Source organism: Gymnoscopelus microlampas (genome assembly GCF_963454915.1).
Source record: "Gymnoscopelus microlampas genome assembly, chromosome: 9".
Classification (NCBI taxonomy): Eukaryota; Metazoa; Chordata; class Actinopteri; order Myctophiformes; family Myctophidae; genus Gymnoscopelus; species Gymnoscopelus microlampas.
In genome coordinates this window covers 40,019,801-40,044,747 of record NC_139946.1, presented here as the reverse complement: position 1 = coordinate 40,044,747, position 24,947 = coordinate 40,019,801, and the positions used below count along the sequence as shown (strand labels likewise).

Here is a 24,947-nt window from a genome sequence, read left to right as displayed (position 1 = left end):
ATGGAAAACTTAAGCCAAGACTTGTGTAGGAGGGTTTGCTTTCGGTCTGTGTTTTTGCTTCCTTGTGCCTTCTGACACTAGGCTTCCTAGAATTTAGCACAAACATTGTACATTTCTTCACTGGAGCACACACATGGAGTAGTAGCTTTCTCCTGGGGAACACATCTCATGCAAGGTGCCTCCAAGCATTAACCACTTAAGCCCTGTAAAAAAAAAAGGAAGAAGATAAAAAGATAGCTGATCTACAAGCTCACAATGCTCAATCTACAAGCTCACGCACGAGTTGCATCGACATGTGAGTTTGTAGATTGGCCATTGCAACAATTCTGACAGTTTTCACTGATAATGAATGACCTGCCCAAAATAGGGATACCAGGGTTAAAGTGGTTAATGGTTTCCCCCGCCCCTAAAAACATCTCAGCTGAGTTTGCCTAAAATTACAGTCAACATTTACTCGTATGCTTGTGCGAAAGTGTCAATGTAACAAAATCATTCAACTTAAAGAACACGCTGTACATTATCACCGCCAATAAATCGTCATCAGTTGACTTTAATCTACAAAGAAATTACAAAAAAGTTTGTACTTTTTAAATCTTTTTTTAAAAGAGTATAAAATGTCCAGTCAGGGAACATCATAATAAAATGTGTGTAGAATTCAGGTGGCGAGAACGAAAAATGAACGGAGGGAAAATGAAACACATTAATGGAATACCTTGACATTTTTAATTTTAGTTTATTTTTCAACATCAGCCACTTGTCTGATGGGAAAAAGTTTCAATATTTGATCTTCAGCTATCTTAAACCTGTCAGCACCATAAATTTAGTTTGACTGGTTTCAACAGGGACCTCCATTAGTTCTTAAAAGACCATACTGTTTCTTTAGCAAATTGACTACAGATAACAGAAACTTTGCACTGCTGACGATCATTTTCCAAAGAATTTGGAGTGGGGGGGGGGCACTTTCAGGTGATAAAGCCACCATAAAGTATTCTGCTGTTTTGTCTTTGTAAAATAATCTTCAATCATTACAATCGTAATTGCAATTGCATTACAATTGTAATTTTATGGTGGAGACATGCATTCTGTTGTGTGGGTTTCTTCAAATATGTTCTAAAACTATGGCATGATTTGGAAAATGGTCACCAGTTATGTAAAGTAACATGATTTGTATAAATGGGCTGAATAAAACATGTATCGCCACCAGCATGGTCCTTTAACCATTTAAACCCTATACTTTGTTGACTGGTGTCCACCAGGGGTCAGTACTTGGTCCCCTCTTATTTCCCCTCTACACCAAATATCTTTGCCGAAAATAGCGGATCTATAAGTAGATCTATTTTGGCCAAATGTTTGCCCCAGAATTGGGACACTAAGGGTTCATATATGGTTAATAAGCTAGTTTTTCGACAGCTAAGTGCAAATGCAGAAAGTCTTTACCATGACAAGTGCCTGGTGAAACACGACAGACTGAACTTGAAAAGGCCCATGGAAATGGGTCTGACCTGGGGCTGATTTCCCAAGAGCATCCTAGTGCTAAGATCATCCATTATACTTCAATGGAAAAACCTCACGCCAATATCATTTTTGGCTGCATTTACACATGAGATCAAGTCTGAACACAGATTGGATCTTTTCATCACGTTCCAAAAAAAGGAAGAGAGCATACGGATTGCAATTTATTTCACTTCCTCTCACTTCCTGTGTAAAGGCAGCCTTTTGAAAAACCGTAACTTTAATTATGTCAACATGGGGGCCACTCACTGATGGTCAACGGACAATTACCACTTAATAACATGATTAGCTGACACTTTGCTATTTCAAGGAGTACTTACCCCAAGAAATTACTTCATTTCTATGGTTTACCTACCCGGTGGTGTCTTTGACTCACGGATCATTTTAGTTTGTAAAACATTCTTTAACGGTGAATGAAGAATCCAAAAATTAAGAAAATACTTGATGAATGGAATTAATCAGAGACCTGATTATAACAGCATAACTGTAGATATAAAAAATACATCCAGAAACCTCCACACACAATGTAGGGCTTCGAAGTGTTTTATGCCGTAATCCGCTCAGTGCCTTCCCAAAACATGACCATAGAGCAAGTAAATAAACGTTTTAAACAATTCCGGGCTAAAACGGCTGATGCACGAAAGACGCATGCGCCTGGGCGCTCACGTGCATGTTGAACGCTACGGGCACGCCCATGCATGTTCACTGTCGTTAAATAAGGCCTCTGATTCATTCCATTCATCAAGTTTTCTCTTCACTATTGCATTCTTCATTCACCGTTAAGGAATGTTTTACAGACTAAAATGATCCGTGAGTCAAAGACACCACCGGGTAGGAAAACGATAGAAATTAAGCCATTTCTTGGGGAAAGTACTCCTTTAACAGAGTTGAGAGCATCGTTGTGCCTGAGGTGAAAAGGCCACTTTGACAACAGCACGTGGGTCACCTGGGATTGATGGAAAGGTGGCACTGAATCAGATTCAATTCGGTTTGACATTTCTTTTCGTGTCTGGTCAGTTCTATGGCTCAATCTCAAACTTACATACAGTACATACACTACACAGACTGCACGATAAGTGAGTTATGTCTGGTTTTGTAATGTTGCCGAATAACATTTTAGCGTTGTTATGATGATAACAGACGGGCGGTGAGTGACCACTTGACCACATTCCAGTTCATAGGTCACTACGCAGAACGTAGAGCGGCTTGAGTCGTTTGGCTTGAGATTCAACTTAGTTGTCAGAGGTGACATTTCCCCAAGAGAGAACAGCCCTGATCAGTCATAACAGAGGAGGGAACAACCATTTCTCAACGAGCTAATCTGCATCTTGGTGATATATACCCATATACCAATAAGGACCAATATACTACAGCAGTCCAGTCCAGAGGGGGAAACCGTAGGTAAAAATGTCTAGCTCAATCAAATAGTGCACAAAGGAACCATGTTTCAAACAATGGTTTTAAAGCATCCAGATGTACAATGCATCTTCTGTCACGTGTGCCCAGGTGGATTTACAAGGGGAATCCAGAGAATGTCCTCTGTTGAAAACCGAACCGGAAAAAAAAAAAAAAAAAAAAAATCAGCTACAGAATTTAGATGCCTTTAGATGTTAACCCATGACAGTTGTAGAAACTATTGAAAAATATAGAAAACAATTTAAAACTGATTCATCAGTAAGTTCGCCACATTGGTTTGAAATCACAATGAGGACACTATCAAGTTTTGAGAGCTGTTTTGGTGTGTGTACTGTATATGTACGTATGTACTTTGTGTGTGTGTGTGTGTGTGTGTGTGTGTGTGTGTGTGTGTGTGTGTGTGTGTGTGCGCGTGTTCTTCTCCACTTTATGCAACTCTTATCTGACCCATACCTGCCCCCCTAAAGATAAAAAATATAAAAACACTGAAATAAGAGATTTGAAATTCAAAAACCTGTCTTAGTCATTCTGTCACATAGTGGAGAAGTTGATATGTCTGCACATTGAGATCCAACTACCAACAAAGATCAACACTTATTATTATTATTTTTTTCAAATGTTTTTCATTTTGATGATGATTCTGATGATGACAATGATGAGCATGGTTTAAAAAAGCAAAATAGCTTCCAAATTTTGGTACATATATGGATCTGTTATTCTTTTCTTTTTTTTTTTTTGTCTTTTTCATATTTGTCTTTTTTTTTTTTAACACGTCCCTTCCACATCTCTGTCAGAGTCTATGCAGATAGAGAAAGAGGGTTTCCGCCTCCATCCTTTTTCCTTTCGTCTATCCATCCTTTACGGCTGGACCTGCTGTGTCGGGTGCTTCCTTCCTGTTCCTGTTTTCTCCTGCTTCCTGTCTGTCAGTGGGCGGGGCCATGGTAGTGGGCGTGAGCAGTACACGGGGCAGGCAGGGACAGTCATTTGGCTATGTACACATTCATGGTCGGTCCATGGCTTCCAACAAGCAGCAGCACTATTTCCGAAGGTCTAATACACATACCTGCAAAAAAAAAAGAAGAGAAAAAACGTGTTAGATTCCTGGATCATAGATGACAAATACGTTTAGAATTAAACCTAAAGTGAGTTAAAGGAGTAGTTCACCCAAAAATGTCTTATTTTCTATCAATTACACACCCCATGAAGCATTGAATTCACGGTCAGGTTTTAGTTTTTGTCGCATTCCTAAGCCAATAATTAGATTACCGGCGGAAAGATGCTAATGTATCCGGTAGGAGACTCAAAGCAGACTATTTGAGTCTCCTACTGGAAGTACACCCGGTCATCAAATTATTGGCTCAAATCTCCATTAATTCAATGCTTTATGGGGTGTGTAATTGATAGAAAATAAGTATTTTTTGGGGTGAACTACTCCTTTAATGGAAAAAGTTTATTTATGCAACATGCAACTATGACAGAACATGTTGATGTGGTTGTGTTTTGGAAGCTGCTTTATTTGCTGTAAGGTGCTATTCAAGTTGCTGTACAAATAACGAAATATGACTAATTTGGATACAATTGGAAAATGCACGGTCGCAGAGGAGATAATTATCTGCCAACTGATTAATCCAGTGTTCCAATAACCGCTTGTGCATGTCAAATTAAGAACACAAACGTTTTTTTAAATTGAGTGGTTTGTCTCGCTTCCACATGGAAATCCCTTCCAGACGGCTTTTTTCTTTTGGGCGACTTACTGATCCATCTGAGGCGCTGGCTCCCACTTTATCCCCGGCTGCGTTCCAGCACACTTCAAAGATCCCTCCTGTCCCTCTGTAACTGTGGACTAGTGCACCAGTCTGGAGACACACAGAGAGGTGGAAAGACACCAAGGTTATTATAGTGAACTAAAACTAACCAAATAAGGAAAAATTAAAATAAAAATTAAAAAAACATTTTCGTTAACCCAACACATCCACTGCCAACGGCTAATCTCAGAACGTCCATCGTAGTGCCAAGCTTTTTCTTACCTTTTTTGTTTTTTTGATTCCGTCATAGGCCCCGCTAAATTCGTTTAAAATCCGCGTTCATTTGGTTCGACACAAACACGGGACCCGACGGAACAAAACGCTGAAAACCGTGCCGCGATCCGACCAGCCATTTTGGAGAACGAGAGCAAAACGTTACAATGGGGGATGCGGAGAGCAAAACAACAAGCCGAGATAATGGCGTCCAAAGTTGATCGCTAGACAGGAAACGGAGGCGGGACAAAAAACGGAAACAGTATTATTTCGTTTCCGGTCCGCCCCCTTCGAAACCGGAAGTGCAAAAAAAAATCCGGAATCTGCACCTGCACGATTTAACATGGGAAAACACCCGCCCCGTAGGACTACGGGATTGGCGGTTAACGGTTGGATTTAACGGCCCGTAGGACTACGGGCCTGGCGGTCAAATTAAGACCTGAGGCAGATTAAAACATTTTTTTCCTAAATCCTAACGCTTAAAAAAATATATGTATTCAAAGGTTTGCACAATTTTTCAAAAATAGCAGATCTACAAGCTCATAGCACAGCACTCGGTGCCGCGCTATGAGCTTGTATATCTGCTATTTTTGAATAGCCAAAGTAATCGTAAAATGACACACAGATGCGTTCCCAGTCTTAATGGGTTAACTGAAATAAATAAAAACAAGCATTAAAAAAAGATAAACGATAGCTAACTGAAACTGTATTTTGTGTTCATAAAACTAACTAAAACAAACTGAAATTATAGACAAAATGCCCTTTAGTTTTAGTTGATGTTACTTTAAAAGCTTTTTGGGATGATATGAAATCTTAATCTTTTTATTTCGCTGTACCAGCATTATTTATACCAGCTGTTGGCACCACCGTTTTTTATTATACAATAGCATACACTTATGCCGGCCCTTTTGAATCCTGCACCTGACAATTAACCGAACTCAAACTATTAGCATGTTCAAAAATTAAAACTAGCAAATGTGCTCTAGAAACGTATTAAAACTAACCAAATTAGAAAAAAAAATGTCTAAACTAATTAAAACTAAACTAAAATGAAAAATCCCAAAACTCTTATAACCTTGAAAGACACATATAGGCGTGAAAAAAACAGGTAAACACTTGAACCCCAAAGCATGTTCTGGAGGTGAACATTCGCCAAAAATAGCGAGCTTGTAGATCGGCTATTTTTGATGAAGATATTTGGTGTAAACGGAACAGAAGCGGTCCGAGTACAGTCTGTTTCACTGAGACCAGAGGGTTGCAAGTGGTTATATTAACCTGGCTTTGACTCCGACCTTTTACGGGAAATTGTACCTTCCAATTAAATCTCCTTCAACTCAAAATTGGATCTCAAATAGAATTTTATTTAACCCATTCAATCCGGGGGAAGCGTCTCTGTCATTTTAGATTTCTTTGAGCTATTCAAAAATAGCAGCTCTACAAGCTCATAGCGCGGCACCGAGTGCCGCGCTATGAGCTTGTAGATCTGCTATTTTAGAAAAATCGTGAAGATGTTTGCCAAACTTTGAATACATTTATTTCTTCTTTTTTTTTTACTCAAACTTTGCTTCTGGGGGGTCCCTGGAACAACATATTTGGAGATGGGGGTCCGCGCCCTCCGCGGCCAAATACATATCATTTTGTGGTCCTTGACATGAAATTTTTGTTAAGAAATTTTCAAAAAATAGAAGATCTACAAGCTCATGCTATGAGCTTGTATATCTGCTATTATTGAATGGGTTAATTGGAGTATACGTTCAAACTCTCCAAAACAAAATAAAGTAATTAAACTGATAGGAGAGAGAGAGAGAGAGAAGAGAGAAAAACAGACTGGGGCTTCATGTGAATCTCAGACTTCATGTGTTCAGAAACATCTTATCTCCATATTCTCACTTTTTGTGTTTTTTTCCGTAATATAACGGCCTACTTGATCATCGTACAACAGCGTCACACAAAAAGCATCAAAAGTAGCAGATCTACAAGCTTGAAACACAGCACGAAGAGAGAGACGTTTTGAGCTTGTAGATCTGCTACTTTTGAATTTGAATCCTGAAATTTTGGACATGAGGTTTCCACCCAACAGAGACAATATACAATGACGTCAACCGTACCAAAATGTAATGTAAATAGTAAAAAACACAAATTAGAGGGATTCTACGTTAGCCTTGTGACCGTGTGCACAGGAAATTCGGACGGTCCAGCGGTTCGCGAGATTAGCTCCGATTCAAAAATCGATTCAAATCGATTCAAACTGGCAATTTAAATCGATTTAATAAAAAATGTATCGCGAGAAAATACAAGATATTATTTGTAAGAGAATTGATAGAAAAAATGGTTTACAGTCATTTGCTACAGTATTGAAAAGAGGATAAGAGAAAACACAGTATTGAAAAAAAAAATGTATATATATAATAATGATACATTCGAAAAAAATACTGGATTTGTGTAAGAGAAAAAATACATGTATATATTTTTCGGTCATGTGTCTGGAAAATAATTTTGTGTTTAAAAAATTTTGAAAAATCGTATCGTGAACCTACAGTAATTTACGTGATTTGAATCGTATCGTGAGTTGAGTGCCTGATAGACGGCTACCTCAAAAATCCTAAGACACCGATAACATCCAGAACGTTGGTTCTCAAAGTGGGGTCCGGGGACCCCCAGGGGTCCCAGGGGGTCCCCAGCAAAATGTGTTAACATAGCATCACAATAATTGTAACCACTTTTATACTTTGGCTATTCAAAAATAGCAGATATACAAGCTCATAGCGCGGCACCGAGTGCCGCGCTATGAGCTTGTAGATCTGCTATTTTTGAAAAATCGTGGAAATGTGTGCAAATCTTTGAATATAATATTTGTTAAAGCGAACATTTGTAACTCAAATCTTTGTGTCTGGGGGTCCCTGGAACTAAATATTTTGACATGGGGGTCCGCGGCCAAATACGTATCATTTTGGGGGTCCTTGACGTGAAAAAGTTTGAGAACCACTGCTCTACGGCATCATGTAGCTTACCTGCGTGTTCCAGATATGGACACACTTGTCGAAGGAGCCGCTGGCCAGGTGCCTGCCATCGGGGCTGAAGGCCACGCTGTAGACGGGCTCCTGGTGTTTAGTCAACGTGTGAATACAGATGCCCCGCTCCACGTCCCAAAGACGCACCGTGGAGTCAAACGATGCGCTGTGCACGACACAAGAGGTGATGAGAGGATGAAAGAGACGTGTAGACGAAGGCAGGGGAAGGAGAGAGAGAGAAAGAGAGAGTCATTGATGATGCATGCTCGATCTGCACAATTTCAAAGCTGAAAGTTCCGCTCAGTATTAACCACTTAAGGGGATAGTTCACCCTAAAAAATGTTTTTTTTTCTATCTTGAACACAATTTGATGACTGGCAGCGGTTCCGGTAGGAGACACAAAGAGTCTCCTTTGTGTCTCCTGCCGGAACCGCTGCCTACCGGTCCACTGGTCATCAAATTATTGGCTTAGGAATGCAACAAAAACAAAAAAATATCCATGCATTCAAGTCTCCATGGGGTGACTAATCGATAGAAGAAAAGTTTTTCTTTTGGGTAGGGATGTCCGATATTATCGGCCTCCCGATATTATCGGCCGATATTAGCATAAAAATTGATATCGGGGAAAAAAAACGTTTTTTTTTTTTTTTGCTTTATAAATAAGTTACAGGACTTCTTACTGTATATGGTGTGTGTGATATGAAATTTGAGCTTACCCTAATCACAATAATCCCCGCATATATCGGTATCGGTTGATATCGGTATCGGTAATTAAGAGTTGGACAATATCGGTATATCGGTTATCGGTAAAAAAGCCAATATCGGACAACCCTACTTTTGGGTGAACTATCCCTTTAAGGACCGATTTGACTTCCCTCATGATCTGAGGTGAAATGTTAATTCCAACTATCCTTTCCTCTTTTCCTGCATAACATTACTACTTGGGTTGGTGTGGTGCTTTGAGTGCACGCACACACACACACACGCGCAGACAGGCACACAGGCGCGCACACACACACCTGGCTAGCATGAGGTTAGCACTGGGGTTGTTGGTTCCAGGCCCAGTGGGGCTCCATTTGATGGTGTAGATCTCTTTACTGTGGGCCTGCAGGTCATGGACACACGAGTCCTGCTTCATACTCCAGATCTGCACAACAACAAAGGGTGAGAGCATTTCACTGTGACAGGTAGGGTTTCATAAGAACTGTCACACATCATGGAAAGAAATAAACAGGCTTCAATGTTTTGAGTAGAAAGAGACATTTGAGCAGTGGTGGAAAAAGTACTCAAATGTTTTACTTAAGTAAAAGTATCAATACTGCAATGTAGAAGTACTCTGCTACAAGTAAAAGTCCGGAATAAAAAATGTACTTGAGTGAAGGTACCAAAGTATTGGTATCAAAATGTACTTAAAGTACCAAAAGTACAAGTACTAAAATGTTTGAAAATAGCAGATCTACAAGCTCACAACGTAGATCGGCTATTTTCAAATAGCCTAGGTATAAAATGGGGCTAAAGTGGTTAATGTATGTTTTAATAATGTAATAATGCATACCTGCAAAGTAACTAGTAACTAAAGTTTTCAAATAATTGTAGCGGAGTAAAAGTACAATATTTGCCTCTGAGGTGTAGTGGACTAGAAGTAAAAGTACTGAAAATTGTAAATACTCCAGTAAAAAAAGCCTGGCTTTTCTGTAAGCTCACCTTCAGCGTCATGTCGTCTGAACAGGAGGCTAACAGGTTACCTGTGGGGTCCCACTTGATTGCATTCACTTCATTCTGCGGAAGGGAAACAAGAGGACAAGGTATGAGGAGAATGGAGGACATCAGTGGGCACAAAAAAAACAAACACACGCATTTACCTCCACACACCACTAGGGACAGTCACAACACACACTCTGTCCCTCATTGACCTCAGGTCACCTACACCATTGGTTCTCAAAGTGGGGTCCGGGGACCCCCAGGGGTACTTGAGGGGGTTCCAGGGGGTCCCCAGCTAAATGATGGATAGGAACCAAATGGACCCTCATGGGTCTGTAACTCAGAGAGTGTACAAATGGAACCAAATGGACCCTAACGGGTCCATTTGGTTCCATTTGTACACTCTCAGAGTTAAGTTAACATTGATTTTACAACATGATTGGGGTCCCAGAGATAGAAATGCCATTAAATGGGGGTCCGTAGCCCTAACGCATGTCAAACTGGGGGTCCTTAAAATGTATCTTTTCAAATGGGGGTCCGCGGGCTAACAAGTGTCCATTTGGGGGTCCTTGACAAGAAAAAGTTTGAGAACCACTGACCTACACAGTACAGCTACAAGCTGCATTTATTCTCCAACATTGTTTCTAACTCCAACTCTTTGTACGTTCTTTGTCGCAGCACTAGCAACTCCTACAGGTTGGTCAAGGGTAACGGTTAGAATTCTCAAATTCTGCCCGAACCCGACCCTACCCGACGCTTTCGGGCCGGGCCCAAGATCTATGCTAATTGGCCGGGCCGGGTCGAGTCTCGGGTTCTGTGAAGAAAAAAAAAGAAAGAAAAAAAATCTATTACGGCTCCTCATTGGGAGGTGAAAAGAAGCGGCAGCCAAATCCATAGGATCAACCAGTCTGAATACCAGGCGCATACCACACATATAGGCTCTAATGCGTCGTGGGTTCGAATCCCGTTCCCCGACGGCCTTTGCTGCGTATTATTCCCCGTCTCTCTCTCCACTATCTACTATCAAAAAAGGCCCAAAAAATCTTTTAAAAAGACTGAAGACCAACCAGTTGGGGTCAGCAGTGACAAGATCGAGTCAAGTCAAGAAAGAGGTCACACGTCACACGTCAAACTCACTGTGTGTCCCTGGAATGTTTTGATGGGTCTGTCCTGCCCCAGTTTACAGACATGAATACACATGTCTGTACTGCAGGAGGCAAATGTGTTATTGTTCTGCCAGTCCACGTCTAGGGCTGGAGCTGAGGGGCAGAGATGAGGAAAGACCATGTTGGGTTCTAAAACTTTTACGTTGAAACCAATAATGAACAATACTAACAATATCACTGACACTGTCTGAATGCATCACATTTTCTGAAACAACATTTAGACCATATAACAAAAAAATATTCACTTAAAGTGATTAAAAAAATATTGTATGCGGGGGAACAGCTTCTCTTGGAAGGCTTGCCAAGAAGTCTGACAACTGAATGATGAGATGAACACAGATGTGCATTATGCTAACGTACCTGAATGGAAGGGAAACTGCTGTTTGGCTTCTCCTGTATGGGCATCCCATATGATTGTTGTCTAGAAAGACATGCGAGTGTACACGTGTGCACACACACACACACACACACACACACACACACACACACACACACACACACACACACACACACACACACACACACACACACACACACACACACACACACACACACACACACACACACACACACACACACACACACAGAGAAAAGGAGAACACAATTAGTGTTAAACATATAACACATTTAAATCAAACAGCACAACATTCATTGAGGGGGAAGGGGGAGGGGACAGTAACCACAAGAGTGATTGTACTCACTTTTAACACATTTCAAAGTTAGTATTCTCAGTTGTTTTTTGGCTGATATAACATGACACTAAAATCTGTTCCATCCATCTAATTGTGAAGAAAACACAGAAACAGCTTTGGAAGACAAGGTGGCTTACCTTGTCTACCCCTGCACTGAGAATGAAGTTGCCTTTTTTATTCCACTTAAGAGCAAAGATGGGTCCTTTATGTTGACCGAGCGTACTGGCCAAGTTACCTACGAAACAAAACATGTAGGACGAGGAGGAGGAGAAAAAGAGAAAGTGATTGAAAGAGATATTTGTAGCGGATTTTATTTCTTTAGCCACAGAGAAATGTACAAAGCATTAGATTTGAGCAACCAAACACAAGCCAATTCCTTTATTAACATACACAAATGCGCCTCTAGATGGCAGTCTCGGCACAGCTTAAAGCAAACTCTAGTGACCTACTGACAGAAACATTATCCTGATTAGATATCCTGATGAAATTCAGGACCTGTGAGTTGGTTTAGTGTTGTTGTTGTCTTACCATCCTTGGTCCATATCCTGGCAAAGCCATCATAGGAACCTGTTGCTAGTAGTGTACCCTCACTCTGTCAATGAGAGGGAGGAGAAAAGTGTGTTAGAAAAATGCACGTTTTGTGTATGAAGGAGTGAGACATGAGACATGAGGGGTCAGTGTACTTACATTCCAGTCTAGTGAGGTAACGTCTTTGTTGCTGGGGACATCCTGTCCTCCCTCCCGTATGCAGTGTCTTAGGACCAGCTGTGTGGAGCTGCTCGTACTGTTCTCGCTCAGGTTCCAGATACGAGCTGTGGAGTCCCCAGACCTGAGAGAAAGACCATCAGTGGTGTTAATAGCCTAATTAACCTATTCACTTAAAGGGCAAGACCACTTTGGTAGAGGTTTGGGTTGTGTAGTTACCTTGCCACGATGTAACTCAAAAGGTGGACAAGATATAAAAAAAATAATTGGTCCATTGATTAGAAATTGATAATTCAAAATTAGCTCCTCATTGACTTACATTGTACGGTAAAACAGCTCTCAAGTCACTCTTTTATCACATAAACAAACACGAACAAAGCTGATTCAGACAATATAGAACATCACCAAACCCAGTACTGTTTGTTTTTTTTATAAAAATGTTAACTTCCTGCTGATTTTACTATTTGAAGATCTGGATCCGGATCCGCGGATCCAGTCCGGGTTTTCTTCTTAATAAAAATAGCTAAATCAACAGGAAGCTAACATTTTTATTAAAACAATAAACAGTACTGGGTTTGGTGATGTTCTATATAAACCCAGTACTATATATATATATATATATATATATATATATATATATATATATATATAAATATATATATATATATATATATCCCCCCCATTTCCTGTCAGCCTGCTGTAAATCTATCAATAAAACGCAAAAAGCCCCAAAAATATCTTTAACCCATTAAGACCTGAAGCCGATTCTACAATGTCTTCTAAATCCCAACAGTATTCTGAAAAAAAACCTATGTTTCTATATCAGTGGTGCTCAAGCTTTTTCATGTCAAGGACCCCCAAAATGATATGTATTTGGCCGCCGACCCCCCATCTCAAAATATTTTTGTTCCAGGGACCTCCCACAAGCAAAGATTTGAGTGTTCGCTTTAAAACAATATATATTCAAAGATTTGCACACATTTTCCAGATTTTTCAAAAATAGCAGATCTACAAGCTCGTAGCGCGGCACTCGTTGCCGCGCTACGAGCTTGTAGATCTGCTATTTTTGAACAGCCCAAAGTGTCACAGATGCGTTCCGGGTCTCAATGGGTTAAAAAAAATTATTAAAAAAAGAATGTTCAAAGTAATGACCTTCAATGTAGATCCTTTGATACTTTTGGATTCAAAATTAAAGTTATCTTTTTAACCACATGAGCCCTAGTCTCTCTCTCGAGACAGGCTGTTGGCTCAAACAATTTTCAAAAGGTTTCTGCCTCACTAGTCTGCACATCGGAAGCGCTGAAAAGCAGCGGGAGGGGGAAAATGCTGCTTAGCAGAAATGGAAATAAAACAGTATTTTTTTTAAAGATATATTTTTTGCGAACGGTGACATCTTCCTGTTGCGGAACCTTTGGGGCAGGGCAGGGGGTGTACTTACAGACTGTCTCACTGTCTGTGAGATCGGCTATTTTCAGCAAATGTATTTAGTGTAGAGGGAAAAAAGGAGGAGGCCTTAGGGCCCTATCTTGTGCGCCCGCCGCCTTGTGCGGCGCCTAAATGTTTTTGGTAATTTTCACTATTTTGAAAAACTTTTTTCAATAGTTCAAATAGCCAATCTACATCGACACATTGTCAGCTTGTAGGTCGGCTAATTGAACTATTTAAAAATGTTTTTCAAATTTGTAAAAATTGGCAAAAATGTGTAGAACCCCTGGGGAACTTTTGTCAACTAAGTATATATGGCAGGGGTCTGGCAGGGGTATTAACTCTGAGGACCCCCAGAGTTAATACAGGGGTCCACCAAATCTTTGTGTGGTATGATATTTTTTACATTAACCACTTGAACCCTAGCATCCCTTTACTGAGGAGAACTTTAGCCAAAAAATAGCAGATCTACTAGCTCGCAGCAAAGAGTTATAGGTGTAGAGGGAAAAAAAGAGCAGCAAAAGGGTATCTGAAACACAATTTCATCTCTCTCTCAGCTAGGGGGTCCTTGGCCTGAAAACGTTGAAGACCCCTAATAGGATGTAAGTATACAAATGCACTAACACTACATCATAACGGTGCCTTTGTACAACTTCACCAGACCTAATCCAAAGTCCCAGAGACTGAAGGAGATTCTGGGATTCCCTATTACAAAATATTGGGGGTCTGCGGCCAAATACATATATGTATGTCCTTGACATGAAAGGGTTTGAGAACCACTGATATAGAAACATACATTTTTCAAAAAAAACTTAGGATTTAGAAGACATTTGTAGAATCCCCAGAAGCAAAGATTTGAGTTACAAATTTTAACTTTTAAAAATGTATATATTCAAAGATTTGCAAACATTTTTCACGATTTTTCATAAATAGCAGATATACAAGCTCATAGCGCGGCACCGAGTGCCGCGCTATGAGCTTGTATATCTGCTATTTATGAATAGCCAAAGAAATCTAAAAATCAAAAAAACACAGATGCGTCCCCGGTCTTAATGGGCCTTGAGAGAAAGACTTCACTCACCCAGATGCCAGCAGATCGCTGACGGGGTTCCATGCACAGATGAAGACCTCGGACTCGTGGCCTCTCAGAACCATGGCCTTGTTCTGAGGGATCTCCACGTCTCCATCTACCTCCATCAGGTCTGCGTGGTTGTCTAGCAGGGAAGTGAAAGCACCAGGTAAGGTGCAAGAGAAAGAAACCGGAATTAAAAATCAAGGAAGACCAGGAATTTCCATCGAGAGTGGGAGTTGAATGGCTGCCAAAAGCAGTGGTGTAAAGTAACTATGTACGTTTACTCAAGTACTGTACTTAACACATTGCCTGCCAGAGTTTTTTCAGATTTTTAGCTGTTGCCTGCCAGGGTTTTGCCATGTTTTTGGTACCTGTTCGCGTAGCCACAGATTTTTTTCCTCCAGTATGATTGATCCCCAGATGGTTTCTAATCACAGATGAGATTCAGGTGTGGTTTCACAAATGTCAACGAGGTCATTTTGACCTCGTTGACATGTTTGGTTGATGTTTCAATATAGCTCAAAAGCAGTAGTTTTAAACCAAAAAACAAAGTGAATTGTTTGTCCGTTTGAATTTTAACATTGAAGTGAATGGAGCAGCAAATCTTCGAACATTTTTAGCTCCTAATCTGTTCATAATTCGACAAGGGTTGAAATTATAAAAAAATGCAAAAAAAAAAAAAAAAATTTTTTTTTTTCCCTTTTTTCCAAAGACGTATATATACGTCATTGGCAGGCAACAGCTGATTTCTAAATGACGTATATATACGTCTTAGGCAGGCAATGTGTTAAGTACAATTTTTAGGTACTTTTACTTTACCGGAGTATTTCCAATTGTCTATACTTTTACTTCTACTCCACTTACTAGTTGCTTTGCAGGTATAAATTAATACATTCTAAAACATAAATTAACCACATTAGCCCTATTTTATACCTAGGCTATTTGAAAATAGCCGATCTACAAGCTCACAACGCGTCGCACCGCGACGCGTTGTGAGCTTGTAGATCTGCTATTTTCAAACATTTTAGTACTTTTACTTTTGGTACTTTAAGTACATTTTTATACCAATACTTTTGTACTTTTACTCAAGTACATTTTTAACTCCACACTTTTACTTGTAACAGAGTATTTCTAAATTGCAGAATTGTTACTTTTAATTAAGTCAAAAACTTCACTTGCACGTGCACACACACACACACACACACACACACACACACACACACACACACCCATGCCTTTGCGTGTACATGTCTGTGTAGCGCATGCGTGTTATCATCTGCGAGTGCATCTCTGTCACTCCACTCACTAGCTAAGGCGTGTGCTCCGTTCTCCTCCCCGTTGGTGGTGTTCTCTCCGTTCTTGGGGTTGCCCGCCATGCTGCCCCCGGTGGCCGAGGCCGGCGTTGCGGCGGCGGCCTGCTGCTGGGCCATCTTGTCCCTGTAGGCCTGCTGCCGCGTCTGTACCACGTCGGGCATTACCGCGTCGATCAATGACAGAGACTCGATGGGCCGCCCGTCAAATAGCGTGCCATCCTGAAGAGGGTATAAGGCGGTTAAAATGTGTCAATAGATTTATAGATAAATGGAGCTGAAACAAACAGGTGAACGGAGATTAACCCATTAAGACGTGGAACTCATTTTTTGATTTGAGCTAAAAAGCATTATTTTACACTTTGGGCTATTCAAAAATAGCAGATATACAAGCTCGTAGCGCGGCACCGAGTGCCGCGCTACGAGCTTGTAGATCTGCTATTTTTTGAAAAATTGTGAAAATGTGTGCAAATCTTTGAATATGTATTCTTTTAAAGCGAACATTTGTAACTCAAATCTTTGCTTCTGGGGGTCCCTGGAACAACATATTTTGAGATGGGGGTCGGTGGCCAAATACATATCATTTTGGGGGTGCTTGACATTGAAAAGTTTGAGCACCACTGATACAGAAACGTACGTTTTTCCGAAAACTGTTAGGATTTAAAAGACATTAGTAAGAATCGGTCTCAGGTCCTAATGGGTTAAATGAACTACACACAGTATACAACTGGGATCGTCTCCTGGGAAAGCCCAATACAAGGCTCTGGGGGTCAGTCCTTAGGTATAGAGCGTATTACACTGCTAATACGCTATGTTTATTTAACCCATTAAGACCTGAAGCCGATTCTACTAAATGTCGATGTCTCCTAAATCCCAACATTATTCTGAAAAAAACCATACGTTTCTATATCAGTGGTGCTCAGTCTTTTTCATGTCAAGGACCCCCAAAATTATATGTATTTGGCAGCGGACCCACATCTCAAAATATGTTGTTCCAAGGGGTCCCAGAAGCAAAGATTTGAGTTAAAAATGTGCACACATTTTCACGATTTTTCCAAAAATAGCAGATCTACAAGCTCATAGCGCGGCACTCGGTGCCGCGCTATGAGCTTGTATATCTGCTATTTTCATTTCGCAACGTCTGAGGTTGAGGTACTAGAGATGTGCACGAATAGTCATTCATTCATAAAATGTCAAATCGTTTGTGCGACTATTGAATCTTCTTCAAAAATAACATTGTCCCTTGCCTGGTAGTAATGTGTTACTACCACCAGAAGATGGCGGTAGGTAATGTGCCAAAAGCTCCAATTTCAAATCAATAATGAAGTATTTTTGATCTACAAGTTCACAACGTGTCACGATCTGATTACACTGTAGATCAGCTATTTTCACTATTTATCTATAATAATAAAAAAGGAACGGTTTTGGATATACAAAGTTTCCAACCCGACAGTGACAATTTGCAAGTCAAATTCAACACCTCCACTAGCACATCATTCACACCATCAGACACGTTCATCCTCTTATCACATGCTGCTGATCAGCGGTCAAAGCTACACTCCTTCTCTGTGCCGTCATCCTTTTCCACAATGCTCGTTTTAACCCATTAAGACCTGAGGCTGATTTTTTTTTAAATCTTCTAAATCAGTTTTCATTTTTTTCTGAAAAAAACGTATGTTGGTACAGTGGTGTGTTCAAAACCTTTTCATGTGAGGGACCCCCAAAATGATGATATGTATTGGTGCGGACCCCTAATCTCAAAGTTTTTGTTCCAGGTACCCCGAAAAGCAAAGATTTGAGTTAAAAATGTTCGATTTGAAAAAATATATATTCAGAGATTTTGCACACATTTTCACGATTTTTCCAAAAATAGCAGATCTAAAAGCTCATAGCGCGGCACTCTGTGCCGCCAAAGAAATCTTAAAATGACACACAGATGCATTCCCGGTCTTAATGGGTTAAAGGGATAGTTCACCCCCGAAAAAAAACTTTTTTTTCTATCGATTATTTTTGTCACATTCCTAAGCCAATAAGTTGATGACCGGCAGCGGTTCCGGTAGGAGACACAAAGGAGACCCTTCCGTCTCTCCCACCGGAACCGCTGCCTAACCGGTCCGCTGGTCATCAAATTATTATTAGGCTTGGGGTGACTAATCGATAGAAAATACGTTCTTTTGGGGGGGTGAACTAAACGTTTAATCATCCTCGTTTCCTTTAGCCGTCTCAGAGCTTCGCGGTTCTCAATTTAATAAAAAACATTCTTTCCATCATTACTTATTGTCTCCATTTCACCCAGCAACCCTGCACATTTCTCCTTCAGCTGTTTCCTGTGTGTGTGTGTGTGTGTGTGTGTGTGTGTGTGTGTGTGTGTGTGTGTGTGTGTGTGTGAGAATTCAGCCCCCTCCCCTCCCCCGCCACCATCCTTCACTTCCTCTTTTACTCACTGCTTATAAATCTCATCATTTCACTCCTTCTGTGATAACATTTTTTTCCCCTGGATCCAGACATTACAGGCTTCTTCTCATTTAGGAAGAGTTCCCACCACAGTCCTGTCCTGTCCATCTATGTTCCCCTTCTCTACTGCTCTGAGGCACTCCTCTCATCATGTCTCATGACCCCTCTGTGTGTATGTATGGGTGTGGACAGAGTCTGGATGGAAAACCTCATTCTCTCCGACAGAATCAACTGGAAATCACACATTACGATAGAGTGCAGTGTGTGTGTGTGTGTGTGTGTGTGTGTGTGTGTGTGTGTGTGTGTGTGTGTGTGTGTGTGTGTGTGTGTGTGTGTGTGTGTGTGTGTGTGTGTGTGTGTGTGTGTGTGTGTGTGTGTGTGTGTGTGCGTGCGTGCGTGCGTGCGTGCGTTGTCCTAACCTTGTTGATGCTGACTTCGGCCTCAACGTATGTGTGTGTGTGTGTGTGTTGTCCTAACCTCGTTGATGCTGACTTCGGCCTCAACGTATGTGTGTGTGTGTGTGAATGAGTGTGTGTTTCTTTGGCTATTAAAAAATAGCTGATCTACAAGCTCATAGCGCGGCACTCTGAGCTTGTAAATCTGCTATTTTTGAAAAAGAGATCGTGAAAATCTGTGCAAATCTTTGATTTATATAAAAAATGTACTCAAATATTTACTTCTGGAGGGGGTCCCTGGAACAAAATATTTTGATATTTTGGGGGGTCCGCGGCCAAATAAATATCATTTAGGGGGTCCCTGGGGGTCCTTGACATGACATGATATGACTTGACATGAAAAAGTTTGAGAACCACTGATATAATTATAGCAACATACGTTTTTAAAAAAGGAATTCAACTGGAAATAACGCATTATGATAGAGTGTGTGTGTGTGTGTGTGTGTGTGTGTGTGTGTGTGTGTGTGTGTGTGTGTGTGTGGTTGTGTTGTCCTCACCTCGTTGATGCTGACTTCGGCCTCAACGTACTGCAGGCCCTTCTGAATGATACTGATGAGGGCAGCAGGGGGCACCAGAGCACCATTGATGTTGGACTGGCTGATGTGGCTCTCTATGCCAAAGGTAAACGCTGAGTGAGAAAAGCCTGCAGAGAGGGGAGGGGGGGGGGGGGGGGAGGGAGGAAAGATTGTAAAAACTGTGAGCCTTATTATGATTATTATCATTATTATTATTATTGTTATCATTATTATCAGTGGTGTAAAGTAACTAAGTACATTTACTCAAGTACTGTACTTTAAGACCTGAGGCGATTCTTTAAAAAAAATCTAAATCATAACAGTTTTTGAAAAAAAAATCAAAAATAACTGTTTTCAAGATTTTTCAAAAATAGCAGATATACAAGCTCATAGCGCGGCACTCGGTGCCGCGCTATGAGCTTGTATATCTGCTATTTTTGAATAGCCAAAGACATCTAAAGTGACACAGATGCGTTCCAGGTATCAATGGGTTAAGTACAATCTTGAGGTATTTCTACTTTACTGGAGTATTTACAATTTTCAATACTTTTACTTCTACTCCACTACATCTCAGAGGCAAATATTGTACTTTTACTCCACTACAATTATTTGAAAACTTTAGTTACTAGTTACTTTGCAAATACAAATTATTACATTATAAAACAGACATTAACCACTTTAGCCCTATTTTATACCTAGGCTATTTGAAAAAAAGCAGATCTACAAGCTCACAACGTGTCGTGCTGTAAGCTTGTAGATCAGCCAGTCTACACCAAGAGCTTTGGTGTAGACTAGACTATAGGGATTAAAAGAGGGCAACTAGATGCTTATGAGGTAAACATTGATCCCTCACAACCAGTTGATTGTGTGTGTGTGTGTGTGTGTGTGTGTGTGTGTGTGTGTGTGTGTGTGTGTGTGTGTGTGTGTGTGTGTGTGTGTGTGTGTGTGTGTGTGTGTGTGTGTGGAATAATACCCGACTCCTGTAGGTATCTGTAGACCAGGAAGTTGACCTCATCACTGCTAATGCTCATCTTTACTCCTGTTACACCATGAGGTCAGCACACATACACCTGGCCTGGGCGAGAGAGAGAGAGAGGGAGAGAGAGAATAATCATGAAGGACAATTCTTCAAAAGGAAGTCTTTAAGGTCCTTTTTACCCAATAAAACCGGGAACACATCTGTGTGTAACCACCATTATTTTATACTTTTGGCTATTCAAAAATAGCAGATCTACAAGCTCATAGCGCGGCACAGAGTGCCGCGCTATGAGCTTGTAGATCTGCTATTTTTTTGAAAAACCCAAAATTTTTGGGCAAATCTTTGAATATATATATTTTTTCTTAAAGAGAAAAGAGAACATTTGTAGCTCAAATCTTTGCTTCTGGGGGGTCCCTGGAACAAAACGTTTTCAGATGGGGGTCCGCGGCCAAATACATATCATTTTGGGGGTCCTTGACATGAAAACGTTTGAGAACCGCTGATATTATAGCAAACATACGTTTTTCAGAAAACTGTACATTTTGTAGAATCGGAACCTCAGGCCTTTAACGGGTTAATTCGCCTGAAAATATATATATTTTCAAACTCACTGTTGTTTGTGTCGTGAGTACATTCACCACCAACGGTATGCAAATATTATGCAGCGACGTAATTAGATTTCCCTGAGCTTCCGCACCGTGAATAATGTCCTCAGCCTGTGTGTGAATAAGGCATCGACTACTATCATATCATATGAATAGTTTGGAGGTGAAATCATATTCACATTTTTTGTATTGTTCATGTTTATTCGTCTAAATGCCTAAACTGTGAGCTCAGCAGGACAGGACTCATAGAGAGATACAGTTGAACCAGGTTCAACAGGTTTCATCTTTGACCCACTTGATCGCACCAGGAGATTATTAACCCATTCAATCCAGGGAACGCATCTTTGTCATTTTTAAGATTTCTTTGGCTATTCAAAAATAGCAGACGTACAAGCTCATAGCGCGGCACGAGTGCCACGCTATGAGCTTGTACGTCTGCTATTTTTGAGAAATCTTGAACATTTCTGCAAATCTTTGAATATATATATTTTTTTAAAGCAAAAAAAAAAGTATGTGTTTGCTTTAAAACATATATGATGTATGTATTCAAAGATTTGCACACATTTTTTTCACAAAAAAAAAATTGTAGATGATGACACAATGATGCGTTCACGGTCTTAACGGATTAACAAGCCACTCAACTGGTCTAATGGGGGACGTCACAAGATGATCAGGTATAAAATGTTGGAGAAAAAAAACATTCTAGTATACAAATGCATTATGTCAACAAAAAAAAGTTCCACTTTCTGGCAAAATGACCATTTGCAGGCTATAAGCTTATAAAATACAACTGAAATAAACCAAAATAAAAAGGCTCATTAATTGTCGTCAGGTGTTTCAGCACCGAGGTTAGTTACTACTAAACGAAGCAACACTCGGAGGTTAAAAAACATCAGCTGCTCTAAAACCTTCTCATGTCCACAGAGCCAAAGAAGTCCAAAAGAAAAAAGCAGCAGTACTACACAGTACAGCCTATTGCAACCCTGTTTATACCCAGTGTCTACAGAACCCTCTCTGTCACACAAACATACATGGATCTCTACATGTAAGCACACTGTGTGAATGAAACCCTGATTCCAAGGGTGTAACGACAGGCTGGATTACATTTCCCAGGGTGTTGTGTTTCCTTGCTCCGGTGCAGAGAAAACAGCACACACACTGACACACACACACACACACACACACACACACACACACACACACACACACACACACACACACACACACACACGTACACGTCTGTATAAATTTACTATACTTGTGAGGACATCAACGCTTTTGGACAGCCATTTTATTAATGCCATTTTAAAAATATATATATTTTTAACCGTAAGCCTAATGCCGAAAAACAGCAGATCTATAAGCTCGCTGCGACGCGTTGTGAGCTTATAGATCGGCTATTTTTCGGTGCATGACACTGGCGCGCAACTAAGTATAAATCATGTTTAACTCTAATTCCAAACCCTAAACCTAGCCTCTAAATGTCTAATCCTAACCTGAATGTTTTTCTAATTGTAAACGTATCTCTAAAGATGTTTTTTTTTAACTATAAAACAACCATTTGTCTTGTGAGGACCAGGAAAAACGGTCCTCACAATGTATATTTACTTCAAATTCTACTATAGTTGGTCCTCGCAAGTATAGTAACACACACACACACACACACACACACACACACACACACACACACACACACACACACACACACACAGTTGGCCGCCTCAACTTGGGTTACTTCTCAACTGGTGGGTAATAAGTATTCATGGCTTGTGGACTTGTTAAGGGACTTGTTTATGTTTTCTAAAGCGATCTAAAAATGCTAAACCAAATCAGCATATGCCATACTCTTACCTATCATCATATAAAGGCAGATAGGTGAGTATTCGCCAGACGATTGTATTCCTTATACTGATTATACTCCTATAAATGCCTCAAGGCCATCATGACCGTGTGGACAGTGGCAAATCTTCTCTCTCTCTCTCTCTACAGGATTTAAAAGACAACAACCCGCAGTTCCCACAATCGCCATCCCACTGCAGTGGCGCTGTGGTGCTGCAAACTGAAGAACCCAGGCTACTCTGTGTGTGCTGACAGTGTGGGAGAATGGGGGATGGGCAATGAGAAGGGAATCTCTCTCTCTCCCCCTCACTTCCCCTCTCCTCTCCTCTCCTCTCTGTACTCAAGTGTGTTCTGCCAGCAGAAAGCTGTGCAGTACAGTAAAAATCCATAGCGTTAAATTAGCACTGAGGATTTCACTGTGTACGTCTTAAATCAAGTCACAGCCCGGAGAGGAAGGATTTGTAAAATGCATCTTGCGAGAAGATCAGCGAAGGCCAAAACAAAATAAGGACACAACAAATGGACATTTCCAGATAAGCCTGTTCCTTCACCATGAGGGCATCGCATGCCGAGAATTTCGATAACAATGACATGGCATTAAGCCTGGTTCGTGCATCATCCACGGACCGTCGCACACTTTGCTCGTACACGGGCAATCAATTAAACTAGGTGACAGAGCACGTGGTTAAAGGGGAATTCCACTCATGTGGGACTTCTTTCTTATTTCCACACAACAGTTCTAAGGTGTATTAAAGACATATAGTTCAATGTTGAAAATGAGTGGTATTGCCCTTTAATACGTCAGTGAGCCTCAAGCTATGATTGGCTCAACTAGGTGACTCATGGCTTGACAAAGACTGTGCTGAAAGAAAATAAACGTTGGTGGTTGTATTTGGTGTCAATCAGCGACACTTCTAAGTGTTGCCGATTAGGCAACCAGAAGCCGAATCAGAAGCTGGAAGCCGCAAAGTCTCTACCAAATCTATGTGCGTATTATGGAAACAAAGGGAGAAATGTGGTGCACTGACTAATCAACATGAATGGAAATGCATTTCTTTGTCTATTCCATGCATCTGAGACATAACCAATGAGAAAAAAAGAAAAGGAAAAAAAACAGAGCGGTTTTAGGACCTGGACCTGGAACGCATCTGTGTCATTTTAGATGTCTTTGTAGATCTGCTATTTTTGAAAAATCGTGAACATTTTTTAAATTCTTTCAATATATATATTTTTAAAGCAAACATTTTTAACTCAAATCTTTGCTTCTGGGGGGGTCCCTGGAACAAAACATTTTGAGATGGGCGTCCGCGCTCCGCGGCCAAACACATATAATTTTGGACCTTGACATGGGAAAAGTTGGAGCACCACTGCTATAGCAACATAGGATTTTTTCAAAGAACTGTTAAGGATTTAGACGACATTTTGTAGAATCGGCCTCAGGTCTTGATGGGGTTAATGGGTTAACTCACCACAGTGACACTCCTGGTGATGGAGATTATTGACACACAGATGTCAGCAGACATATGGGGAATATGATCATCTCTGCTCACGCACAGCAGCCCTGCACTTTCAGCCATGAACTAGGCCTTAGGAGGTAGTGGTGGGGGGGAAGGGCCACCTCAGACAATATGGAATCAATACGCCCCAAGGTCTTTGGACTATCAGACAGGCATGCATAATGCATCACAACTCAAATGTAACGGCTGACTAATTTGAGTGGGTGTGAGATATGTGGGTGTGCTAATATATACTATATTTATGTTGATTATTATATATATATATATATATATATATATATATATATATATATATATTCTTTGGCTATTCAAAAATAGCAGATCTACAAGCTCATAGCGCGGCACTAAAAATCTTGAAAGTGTGTGCAAATCTTTGAATATATATATTTCTAAAGCGAACATTTGTAACTCAAATCTTTATACACACACACACACACACACACACACACACACACACACACACACACACACACACACACACACACACACACACACACACACACACACACACACACACACACACACACACACACACACACACACACACACAGTATA

General features: G+C 40.5%; 1 protein-coding gene across 5 annotated transcripts in view; it reads right to left on the bottom strand.

Moving 5' to 3' along the window:
* Window positions 1-3,279: 3,279 nt before the first annotated feature.
* tbl1xr1a (TBL1X/Y related 1a) overlaps window positions 3,280-24,947 on the bottom strand; it is a 62,325-nt gene continuing 40,657 nt past the window's right edge. For 3 of the 5 annotated variants that reach the window (XM_084067619.1, XM_084067617.1, XM_084067620.1), the window contains 14 exons: window positions 20,426-20,527; window positions 19,435-19,580; window positions 16,025-16,250; window positions 14,728-14,860; window positions 12,204-12,345; window positions 12,045-12,108; window positions 11,654-11,751; window positions 11,185-11,245; window positions 10,796-10,917; window positions 9,662-9,736; window positions 8,977-9,104; window positions 7,958-8,123; window positions 4,683-4,784; window positions 3,280-3,991 (listed from right to left, as the gene is read on the bottom strand). In XM_084067619.1, coding sequence (XP_083923745.1) covers window positions 3,965-3,991; window positions 4,683-4,784; window positions 7,958-8,123; window positions 8,977-9,104; window positions 9,662-9,736; window positions 10,796-10,917; window positions 11,185-11,245; window positions 11,654-11,751; window positions 12,045-12,108; window positions 12,204-12,345; window positions 14,728-14,860; window positions 16,025-16,250; window positions 19,435-19,580; window positions 20,426-20,483 — 1,548 coding nt within the window. In that variant the 5' untranslated portion in view covers window positions 20,484-20,527 and the 3' untranslated portion in view covers window positions 3,280-3,964. Of the gene's footprint in view, window positions 3,992-4,682; window positions 4,785-7,957; window positions 8,124-8,976; window positions 9,105-9,661; window positions 9,737-10,795; window positions 10,918-11,184; window positions 11,246-11,653; window positions 11,752-12,044; window positions 12,109-12,203; window positions 12,346-14,727; window positions 14,861-16,024; window positions 16,251-18,959; window positions 18,983-19,434; window positions 19,581-20,425; window positions 20,528-24,947 lie in introns of those variants that run through there. The other 2 variants (XM_084067618.1, XM_084067621.1) reach the window with 2 other exon arrangements.